This window comes from Pleurodeles waltl, chromosome 4_1, assembly GCF_031143425.1.
Source record: "Pleurodeles waltl isolate 20211129_DDA chromosome 4_1, aPleWal1.hap1.20221129, whole genome shotgun sequence".
Taxonomy (NCBI): Eukaryota; Metazoa; Chordata; class Amphibia; order Caudata; family Salamandridae; genus Pleurodeles; species Pleurodeles waltl.
This window is the reverse complement of record NC_090442.1, coordinates 740360984-740373510: the sequence shown is the minus strand read 5'-3', so window position 1 is coordinate 740373510 and position 12527 is coordinate 740360984. Positions and strand designations below refer to the sequence as shown.

Sequence of the window (12527 nt, the reverse complement as noted above, 5' to 3'; positions counted from 1 at the left end):
AGATGCATCCATGACAGGGTGGGGAGCACACCTCAATCAGCACAGCATCCAAGGACAATGGGACATTCGGCAAAAACAGTTTCATATAAACCACTTAGAACTGTTAGCGGTATTTCTAGCTCTGAAAGCATTTCAACCCATAATAACCCACAAATACACTCTTGTCAAAACAGACAACATGACAACAATGTATTACCTAAACAAACAGGGAGGAACACACTCGACACAGTTGTGTCTCCTAACACAAAAAATATGGCATTGAGCGATTCACAACCACATTCGCCTAATAGCACAATTTATTCCAGGGATTCAGAATCAGTTAGCAGACAATCTCTCTCGGGATCACCAACAGATCCACGAATGGGAAATTCACCCCCAAATACTGAACACTTACTTCAGAATGTGGGGAACGCCACAAATAGATCTATTTGCAACAAAAGAAAACTCAAAATGCCAAAACTTCGCATCCAGGTACCCACAACATCAGTCTCAGGGCAATGCACTATGGATGAACTGGTCAGGGATATTTGCGTACGCTTTTCCCCCTCTCCCACTTCTTCCATATCTAGTAAACAAGTTGAGTCAAAACAAACTCAAACTCATACTAATAGCACCAACATGGGCAAGGCAACCTTGGTACACAACACTACTAGACCTTTCAGTAGTACCTCATATCAAACTGCCAAACAGACCAGATCTGTTAACACAACACAAACAACAGATCAGACATCCAAATCCAGCATCGCTGAATCTAGCAATTTGGCTCCTGAAATCCTAGAATTCGGGCACTTAGACCTCACACAGGAATGTATGGAGGTCATAAAACAGGTTAGAAAACCTACCACTAGACACTGTTATGCAAATAAGTGGAAAAGATTTGTTTATTACTGCCATAATAATCAAATTCAACCTTTACACGCATCTGCAAAAGAAATAGTAGGATACTTACTACATTTGCAAAAATCTAACCTAGCTTTCTCTTCCATTAAAATATATCTTACGGCAATTTCTGCTTACCTACAAATTACGCACTCAATTTCATTGTTTAGGATACCAGTCATAAAAGCGTTTATGGAAGGCCTAAAGAGAATTATACCACCAAGAACACCACCAGTTCCTTCATGGAACCTCAACATTGTCCTAACACGACTCATGGGCCCACCTTTTGAGCCCATGCACTCTTGTGAAATGCAATACTTAACGTGGAAAGTTGCATTTTTAATTGCCATCACATCTCTAAGAAGAGTGAGTGAAATTCAAGCATTTACCATACAAGAACCATTTATTCAAATACACAAAAATAAAGTTGTTCTATGGACCAATCCTAAATTTTTACCAAAAGTAATCTCACCGTTCCACTTAAATCAAACGGTAGAATTACCCAGTGTTCTTCCCACAGCCAGATTCTGTAGCCGAAAGAGCACTATATACATTAGACATCAAAAGAGCACTAATGTACTACATCGACAGAACAAAACTAATTCGAAAGACAAAACAACTATTTATCGCCTTTCAAAAACCTCATACAGGAAATCCAATTTCAAAACAAGGCATTGCTAGATGGATAGTTAAGTGCATTCAAACCTGCTATCTTAAAGCTAAAAGAGAACTGCCTATTACACCAAAGGCACACTCAACCAGAAAGAAAGGTGCTACCATGGCCTTTCTAGGAAATATTCCAATGAACGAAATATGTAAGGCATCAACATGGTCTACGCCTCATACTTTTACCAAGCACTACTGTGTAGATGTGTTAACTGCACAACAAGCCACAGTAGGTCAAGCTGTATTAAGAACATTATTTCAAACTACTTCAACTCCTACAGGCTGAACCACCGCTTTTGGGGAGATAACTGCTTACTAGTCTATGCACAGCAATAGTATCTGCAGCTACACATGCCATCGAACGGAAAATGTCACTTACCCAGTGTACATCTGTTCGTGGCATTAGTCGCTGCAGATTCACATGCGCCCACCCGCCTCCCCGGGAGCCTGTAGCCGTTCAGAAGTAGATCTTAAACATTTGTACATTTGTAAATATATTACTTTAAACTTTATTATGTAAATACGCATTCACTCCATTGCATGGGCACTATTACTATATACACAACTCCTACCTCACCCTCTGCGGGGAAAACAATCTAAGATGGAGTCGACGCCCATGCGCATTGGAGCTGAAATGGGAGGAGTCCCTCGATCTCGTGACTCGAAAAGACTTCTTCGAAGAAAAACAACTTGTAACACTCCGAGCCCAACACTAGATGGTGGGATATGCACAGCATGTGAATCTGCAGCGTCTCATGCCACAAGCAGATGTACACTGGGTAAGTGACATTTTCCATATATATATATATATATATATATATATACACACAAATATATGGTGGTACATGTAGTTACTTCTCCTGTCTACTTGTCCACTCATCAGAATCAGACCAATTCCGGAGCTGCTTACCATCAACCGGGGGAAAGTAAGGCACCAGGATCCCAAGTCTCTGAGTTTGTGCGCATGGCTCCTGATTTCAACTAATTCGGCCATTTAGACCTACCATCCGAGTGCAGGGAAGTGCTAGCTAAAGCACGGGCAGCTAGCACCATTAAATCATACCGCCTAAAGTGGAAGCGATTTTGTTTGTGGTGTGAAACCGCTCCAGAGGCAGTGCTTCTGTACTTCTTCCAGCTGGCACGTTCTGGACTTGCCCATTCGTCAATTAGAGTCCATTTGGCAGCTATTTCCCGATCCTTATGTTCTATGAGATTAGTCAAGCAGTTCTTGAAAGGTCTCTTCAGATCCTTTCCTCCAGTGAAACCTCCACCTCCAGCATGGCAACTTAACATTGTTCTTGGCCAGCTCATGAAGGAATCCTTTGAGCCCATCCACGTGGCAGACATCAAGTACCCAACTTGGAAGGTGGCTCTCCTTCTCACCCTTACTTCGGCACAAAGAGTTAGTGAAATTCAAGCTTTCACTATACAAGAACCTATTTTGCAATTCAAATAAGATAGTGACTCTACACACCAATCCAAAATTCATTCCTAAGGTGCCTTCAGAATTCCATATCAATGAACCAGTGGTGTTAAAATCTTTTTTCCCGAACCCTCAAACTACTGCAGCGAGGACCCTGCATTCACTCGATCTTAAGAGGTGCATAAAATTCTATCTGGACAGAACAGAGTAATTCCGAAAGTCCAATCAGTTATTTATAGCTTTCAGTGCTGCTAGGAAAGGGCACTCTGTGACGAAACAGACTATTTCCCGATGAATTAGGGACGCAATCATTTTCTGCCATCAGAAGGCAGGTAGACTATTGCAAACAAGTGTAAGAGCGCATTCTACCAGAGCTATATCTGCGTCCTGTGCGCTGTTCACAGGTGTGTCGATTCAGGACATCTGTTGGGCTGTGACGTGGAGGACAACTCACACCTTCATGCAGCACTACTTTTTGGACACAGAGTCACTTCGGGATGCAGCTGTCGGGTAAGCAGTCCTTAGAAACCTTTTCCATTGAAGGTGAGCTAAATATTTCCTTCCCTCCATCCGCCTAGCCTGTATTACCTCACATTTTCTTTAAAAGTAATTCCTTTCTACTCCCCAGGCTGTAGATCGTAAAATAAGTTTATGTGCATATTGTCATGCCAGTTCGCATTTCAGATGTGCTATGTTACTATATGCATGTCGAAAATGTGTTATTCACTGCTTACTATTCTGATTCAAGCTATGAAAGTTCCAATGCTGGAGTAAGGAATAAGTTACTTACCTGTAACTGTAGTTCACCAGTATTGGACACTTTCATAGATTCACATGCAGTCCACCCACCTCCCCTGGGGAGCTCACCTTCATTTCCTCAGTGCTAACTGTATTGCTACACTTGTGCTTGGAAAATCTGAGGAAAGTCCACTCCTCACGGGAGGGTTCTAGAGGGTGGTGTGAGCTGATTGGTTGTCTTTTAAGTTTGGTCCTTCTTTTACAAAACAGCTGATATGTTTCTAAGTTATAGGCTTACTACGTTTGGAGCTTTATATGCAATTGAGAATAGTTTTTAAATTACACCGGGGACTTCCGTCTCGACGGGGAATGATTCAAGCATGTGAATCTATGAAAGTGGCCAATACTGGAGAACTACAGTTACAGGTAGGTAACTTATTCCTTATAAGTAGTGTGAAATAAACATTGCCCATGCCATGCACAAGTTGTAGTCCCCTACAACCTTTTTCCCTGGCATTCACTTCATATATAGAATTCTATTATAATATCAGAATTCAAACTAGTAGATTGTTTAAATAACTAGAGAAGGGCTTCTCTCAAAGATGTTAAACTCAGATGTTTTTCAGATGTAAAAATTCAGAACCTTCCTCCTTGAACCTGCGGCACTTACTGCTATTTGGTATTTTCAGACTAAAAAAAGTTGGATGGATGGGTTTAGATGACAATATAGTCATACGTAAGAAATGAGCATTTATCCTGGAGACCATCTTGCTGCGATAGAAAGACATATGGCAAATCACTGCATTTTGTAATAAAAAGCAATGTTTTCTCCATATAGAGCTGCGTTTGAAAGTAACTTCTGTGAAATTGTTCAGTGAAAATTAGGTTTTTCAGAAATACAAAAATCAGTTTAGCAACATTTTATTGTTGAACCAGCATTTCTGATTATTTTTTTTTTGTGCGTGACCTGAATCTCTTTATTAGATTTTTGGTGATGAAATCATAAACAGATCAGCAGCAATCCAGCTTCAACAAGGACCTGCACTCTGTGTAAACTTACATGATGGCTCGCATCTCTAAATGGAGCCTTTTACGTTTCTAGCAACTGACTCTCGCTTTTTGCCTAGCCATTTGTTATTTCCACCAGGTCTCACGTGTCCAGCTTTTATCAAAAAGCTTTATGAGATTGTTTAGGAATTTACATTTTAAGCTTAGAAAGACAAAAATTTGCTCCGCGCCTAAAAGATGTTAAGGAGTTGCATTTGATTCCTGTGACTACCAGATGGAATCCAAAGAGCCAATCTCCGTACGGGATGCCTTCAATATTTATTTTTTGATGGAAGTTAGCAGTGGTGTCTGTGCACATATTTGCCGAGCGCTGATTTGTGTCTCAGAACGTTTTTTCATGATTATTGTTTTTCCTTTTAATTCTAAAGTTGAGGCATATGCCGTATACTGAAGAATATGTTTTAGTGGAAACCTGATAAAGTTGATGAAAGTCGTAAGGTATGAACTTCCATTTAACATGCTTCGTAGTCCTTGCTTGAGATGCATCTTCTCTCTCAATGTACTTTGCAGAATAGATGGAAAATAATTGGTGATAGCGTGCCAGTAAAATAACATGCTTTACAAAAAAAAAGTATTTATATCTCACAAAATGCCATTCATTATTCTGTTGTCCAGTTTGCCAATAATCTGTCATCGACACACGCTACCGTACTTAAAATAACTAGATGTTTAAGTGTTTTAACAATGTTTGTTTTTGAGTCCCTGACTATTATTGAATTTGTTTCAGATGAATATGTGGCAAGTCTTCATCTTCCAACATTTGATGCACACCTAACTGAGCTTTCAGACGAGCAAGCCAAATACCTGGGACTGAACAAGAATGGACCTTTCAAACCAAACTACTACAGGTGCCAGATTTAAACATATTGGCAATAGGTTTACTGTTGAGTATTCTGGCATTGTGGAAGCTCTTATGCACATTTGATAAACTACTTTGTAGATGATTCTGTATGTGAAGAGCAGGTCTTTAGCGGAGTGCATGGAGTGGCTATGGCAAAGGTCGCAGGATTGTGATCTGCCAAAGAACACGAGTCTGGGGAGGTGGTCTGTGAAAGAAACTGAGTGGAGAACATTTGTGGGTTCGACAGTCTGACTCTGGGTCGCTGGTTTGCTCAGTAGCTTGTGTTTGTAAAAAAAAAAACTAAAAAAAAACCACCTTGATTTTCAGAAGGGGGACTTAAAAAGGATCGGGTTTATAGTGTTTTCCAGTTTCAAGTTTATGAAGAGTTTATAAATAGTTTGCAGGGTTTGTTTTTAAGGGACAACCAGTACAAGGAATTCAAGAAGTTAATAATAATAGCTTTATGAGGTCCAGCGATAGTTTTTTTTTTTTTATATATATATATATATATATATATATATATATATATATATATATATATATATATATATATATATATAATTTTTTTTTTTTTTTTTTTTTTTTAATCGAATTTTTTGTAAAAGCATGCTTGGTCCAGGCATGTGTGATTTCATGGTTGACTGTGTTGGATGCTAATGATAGGGCAATAAGTATAAACAGGCAGGCATTAACCTGTATCCATGATTATTATATATGAAGATTTCTCTAAGAGATCAGTTAGTGAATAGGTATTGGTTCGATCTAAAACTTAAGACACTGGAATTTAGTGAGTAGGGGGAGAGTGTGGGCCATATGTGTTTGTGAGTGTTGGGGTGTGCACATAAATAAGATTGATTAACTCACTCATGGATTAGTATGAAAGGGACGACACTCATTCTTTGCACAGTGACCCTCAGCAAGCATGCCCAAACCTGTTGTGCACTAAAAAAATTCCAAGGTTGTATGATGGAATGACGCATGCCTGAACCACACATGCATTTACAACGAATTTCGCTGTAAAAGCATGTTTGATAAAGAAGAAATATACGTGGTAAATTGTCCCCTACACCTGATACCATACTTTGTAATTCACCCTGCCCCAGCCCTTAAACCTGCTCCTCCCAGTCCTAAAAACTACACAACACCGCCCTGAACCCTAAAACCTACCACGCCCTCTCTAAAAACTACCCCTCCCTAAAACCAACCAAACGCCCCCGCCCTGAACCCTAAAACCTGCCCCGCCCTGTCCTAAAACCTACCCTGACCACTTCATGCATTGAACACGAAAAGCTACTCCACCCTGTACTAAAAACTACCTTGCCCCTCCACCCTGAACCCTAAAACGTATCCTGCCCTGTCCTAAACCCTACCCCAGCCCTGAATCCTAAAACCTGATCTGTCCTAAAAACTTCCCTGAGCCCTAAAAGTACCTTGCCCTATCTTAAATCCTACCCAATCCCCCCCCACCTACCCTCCCCTGTTTTAAAAACGACCCACCACACCCACCCTGAATTCTAAAACGTACCCTGCTCTGTCCTAAGACCTACCTTGAACCCCCCCCGCCCTGAATCCTAAAACCTACCCCGCCCTGTCCTAAAAACTATCCGACCTCCTGCTCCAGAACCCTAAAACCTACGCCGTACTTTCCTAAAAACTACCCCGACCTTTGGCGCTAACCCGACCTCCACCCTCCCCGCCCGAACCCTAAAACCTACCCTACCCTGTCCTAAAAACTACCCTGACCCTGCCCTGAACACTAAAACCTACTCCTCCGTGTCCTAAAACTACCCCGACCCTGCCCTGCCCTAAAAAAAAAAAATACCCCAACCTCCCGCCTCAGGCCCCCACGTACCTCTCTCCTCCGCCCTCTGCTCCTTCCTGTTCTGCTTGGAAAGCTAGACCGCTCTCTCTGGCTTCACCATGCACATGCATAGTAAAGGCATGCGTGCTAAACGCATTTTTGTGGCAATGGCAGTGTGGTAAATGCATTGCGTTGCTTTGAGCTCGTATGTGATGTTTCCCTCAGCAACCAGTCGAAAATAGAAAAACTGAAAGATGCTTTCTCCAGTCCGTACGCCAATAAGTACACCAAAGTTAAATTCTATCACCTGTCCCGTTCTATCTTTACATGGAGCTCCTGACAACAATTCTACATCTCTCTAACCAGGTATACCACCTAAACAATACTACCTGAAATTCTCCTCTCTAGGTGATGTCCTTCACCTAAACGAAACACTAAAGGTGGTTGAACACACTCTAGCCTCAAGCCACCTGAACTCAAGCCCCTGAAAACAGAATTCCTCTCACTATGCCCCAAGGGAAGACTCTGCCAATCCAAGAAGGGTTAACTCATCTAGATTCTCCCAACTTCAGTTCTACCACAATCAACTGTGCTAAATCGTTGGGACTCTGACTAGACACAAACTTAAGAATGACCACTTGCATAAACTAAAACAGCCTGTCACACACACAGCTCTCTATATAGATACACTGAAATCTGAAATACCTATTAAAACAACTGGCAAGGGCAAGAAAGACTTGCACTTTTTGAAGTACAGATTTGCTACTACTTGCCCCTCCCGATTCAAGGAGGAAAGTTCCCAAGCACACTTTCTCCAGTAATGCAGGCAGAGTCTGGAACTCCCAGCCATCAGAGATTGACACTAACCCATCAATAACAGACTTCAAGAAAAGTGTTGACAGCATTATGAGACCCAAGAAGCCCCTCCCCCCAAACAATGCAGACCCCAGCTCAAATGCACAACACTCCATGAAAAATCGAAAATAGATTAACACACAATCCAAGTATTCTCCCTGAGTTAATACATGACAAAGAGACGCTTATCTCACCACGTCACCACAGCTGCTTTCCTGTAACCATCAAGGACGACCTACTAGGTAGCTATTGAACTATGTAACTTTTACACAAAATGGATCATTTGTTTTTGGACAATGCAACATGTGCATAAAGTAAATTCAGAATCTGTGTAACCACTGGTACAGGTGGAATAATGTTGCTTTACTGCATAGGAAGTAAACACTGATCTTTCCTCATAAAAAATTGCAATCTAGTAACCAGAAAGGACTACCTATTGGAGTTACTGGATACAAATCGAACTATGTAACATACACACAAAATGTATCAAGTGTATTTTGGACGATGGGACATATACCTAACATATGTAACTTTTGAATTTAACCATATGTGGCAACTACTACCAGTGGAATACTGTTGTAATGTATGAATCAATTAATCATGGATTTGTAACGCGCGGCTAATCACCCATAAGGTCTTAAGGCGCTGAATTTAGGCGTGCTGCTCAGTTGAAGAGCCAGGTCTTGAGATCCTTCCTGAACTGCTTCAGTGATGTAGTCTTCCTGAGCTTGAGGGGAAGTGTGTTCCATGTCTGGGCTGCTAGGTAGGAGAAGAATCTTTCTCCTGCTGTACTTTTCTTGGGGATGGCTGCAAGGGCGAGCTGGGAGGAACACAGACGTCGGTTAGGTACGTAGAAAGTGAGGCGGTGGTTGAGGTATGCCAGTCCTATGTTGTGCAGTGCCTTAAAGGTGTGGATCAGGATTTTGTATGTGATGCGCTTGTTGACTGGGAGCCAGTGTAGGTCTCTGAGCTGGGAGGAGATTCGGCTATGTTGAGTGTTGTCCAGGATGTGTCTGGCTGCTGCATTCTTGACTCTTTGTAGTCTTCATTGAAGTTTCTTGGTAATGTCGCATAGAGTATGCTGCGGTAGTCCAACTTGCCGGTGATGAGTGCATGGGTGACTGTCTTGCTTGTGTCAGGGGGAATCCATTTGAAAATCTTCTGCAGGAGATGGAGAGTGTAGAAGTTTGAGGAGATGGCGTTAACTTGGCAGGTCATCGATAGAGAGAAGCCCAGGATGATGCCTAGGTTGCGAGCACGGTCAGTATGGGCGGGGTGTTAATCAGAACAGTGGGCCACCAAGAGTCGTTCCAGGCAGAAGGGGTGGAGCCAATCACGAGAATCTCGGTATTGTCCGAGTTAAGCTTGAGGCAGCTGGCCTCCATCCAGGCGGTGACTGCCCTCATCCTGTTGTGGAAATTCCTCTTTGCTTGCGCAGAGTCCTAGAACAGAGCGAGGATCACTTGGGTGTCGTCGGCGTAGGAGACTGTTTAGTTCGTGGTGTTTGGTGATCTTAGCGAGCGGGGCCTTTTAGACATTGAAAAGCATCAGGCTGAGTGAGGATCTTTGGGGCACTCTGCAATGAGTGTCTTTAGGTTCTGATCTGAACGATGGTAGTCTGACCCTCTGTGTTCTTCCGGTGAGGAAGGACCTGATCCAGTTCAGGGCTTTGTCTCAAATGCTGGCGTATTGCAGTCTGTCGCAGAGGGTGGAGTGGGAGACGGTGTCCAGTAAAGTGGAGAGGTTGAGGAGGGTAAGTGAGGCAGTGCCTCCGCTGTCCAGTATGGCGCGTATGTCATTGATGGCTGCGAAGTCTGCAGTTCCGGTGCTGTGGTTGCTTCTGAATCCGGACTGGGAAGGGTCTAGGATATGGTGTGTCTCGGTGAACTCAGTGAGTTGCTGGCTTATGGCTTTCTCCGTTACCTTGGCTGGCGAAAGTGAGTAGAGAGATGGGTCTGTAGTTCTTCAGCTCCCTAGGGTCAGCGGTTGGTTTCTTGAGCAGGTATGGCACTCTGATAACCTTGTGTTAAGTTCGTGCTATATAAAACTCTCAAATAAGTAAGAACGAACTAGTCTCACCCATGCACCATATTCTGCAGCACTTTTTGGAATGAAATCTTTTCTCAAACTACCAATTTAAATTTTCAAACAATTGAAAGCCAATTTGTATGCTATATTGGTCAAGTTCTGCATATTTTCTTTTTTAAGATAAGTAAGCCAAATCCGTAACAAAGTCTCACTACTCCTACAAGAGTGATTACAAAATATTTCACGAACCTTCAAAGGAAAAAGTGGGAGAAGAGCAGGTCAGCATATAAAGAAAAGCGTCAGCTATAACTTGCAGCAGAATTGGCACTGCCCCCTTACGAAAGAGTACTCCACTAGTATCTCATCTTGCCCTTTTTGTAACAGGTTAGTATTTTTTTCTCACTTAAGGAAACCGTATATGGAAGCACTAAGATTTCTCTTTTTCTCCTTTTGTGCTTTGAACCATTTACCCAAACATAAATATAAATATATATATATATATATATATATATATATATATATATCACTCGACTTTTATTAGAACAAAGATTGCATTTTTCTCTTTTCTGACCTAAAAAAGAATGCCATTTCACTTTGTAAGACACACTGTTGTAGAAACAAGGTACAGACCGATCCAAACAAAGTGCGTCAGTTTCTCACCATTTTTTTAAAGGTCTGTGAGGAACATGGTGAAGATTTACCTGCATGGGCTGCCTAAAGACCAGTGCACGTGTTGAGGTTCTTCTTAAGGAAGGTCTGAGAGGCTTGAAGTGGGAGCTCACCTTCCATTAGCTCACTCCACCACCCCCAGAGTCTTCATGGGTGATCATGTTTGATTTTTAGATCCATTACACCATACTGGTACAATAGCCGTGGTAATATGTAAAACATAGCCCACACATACAGGAAGAAAAAAGGACAAAAAGATTTTGCAATAAAAACACACCAGGAGTAGTGAAGCAACAATGTAATCTCCTGTTTGAAAGAAAAACAACATTATTTATCTGAATAAAGGAAGTAAATAAGATCCCATGGAGCTTATGTGGGATTGTTCCAACACAAGCTCACCTCTATGCAAGAGGTCTTGCCTCATGCCCGTAATTGATCAATGGTAAATGAGCTTCAATTGTTTTGAGGTGGACGGGAACAGAGGGAAAAGCAGCATAGCAGGGTCAATTAAATCTACCTGCTAGCTGATTCAAGCTAGAGTGGAGGGGGAAAATAATGAAGCATGCCACCTGTGAGTGGGTAAGTGCTCTTCATCCTTAAAACTGATTAGTCTGAACATTATAATAGTTCCACCTATTTTATATCACAAGGGATAGCAATATAGTGCACCAATTCAATCACCATGATATTGAGGTTCCCATTTTTTGTGTTTCTGCAGAATATTCTTTAATTAGTGCTTCCTATCAGCCTACAGTGCCCCACTTTTCTCTTTAAAAAGGGTTTTGAAAGAGTATTTCTAATACCCCTTGGAGCAGTAGTGACACTTTTTAACTTATCTGGCTATTTTGTTTTCAACATAACATCTGAGAATGGGCCAATCTAGCCTACAATTATGGTGAATGGATGGGTTTGGAAAGGTTAATTCAGCTGCTTCATTCACATTAAGAGCAGCAAGCTCCCGAGCTATTATATATGGACATTAAGGTGAGATGTGGATACGAATGAAAACCTTTTGCCTCTTTCTCCAAAGCTAAAGGAAAAGCAACTTCTCGGACCTGGTAGAAGGGCCAGTGAAACTGAATCAAGGTGTAAATGAATTGGTGAATGTAGGTGAGGCTGGGTTATGCCATATTGCCACTATGTCTGTTCTTAGCATACAGGGGTATCTCAAAGCTACCACTTTGAAGTAGGGGCTATGACTTAAGCTGCTGGACTTGAAATTTGATGATTCTGCACTGCTTGGTAAGAAAGTAAAGGGAGATTTGCAAACTTTAAAACCTGATACTGCTAGGGCAGTGTCTTTACTTACCCAGGGAAAAACTGTTTCAATTTTGCCTTGTTTCTTAGTAACAAGAGCATATCCTCCAAAAAGAAACTGAACATGGTATCCAATAGTTCTTTTACTCTTCATACTAGTGAAGCATAATGAATTATCACATCATGAGTTCCTTGTGACCCTACTCATCCAGGCACAATTGACGATAATGTTCACCTTCTTTGTTCATTTGATACCCTAGTAGGAAATCCTATTGATTACATTTGTAACTGGAAGGGAATAA

At 41.6% G+C, this 12527-nt stretch overlaps 1 protein-coding gene across 3 annotated transcripts in view; it reads left to right on the top strand.

The window, feature by feature from the left end:
- The window catches only part of AHCYL2 (adenosylhomocysteinase like 2), a 407107-nt gene that overhangs the window by 373438 nt on the left and 21142 nt on the right, over window positions 1-12527 (top strand). For all 3 annotated transcript variants that reach the window (XM_069229350.1, XM_069229352.1, XM_069229351.1), the window contains exon 16: window positions 5502-5622. In XM_069229350.1, coding sequence (XP_069085451.1) covers window positions 5502-5622 — 121 coding nt within the window. The remainder of the gene's footprint in view (window positions 1-5501; window positions 5623-12527) is intronic.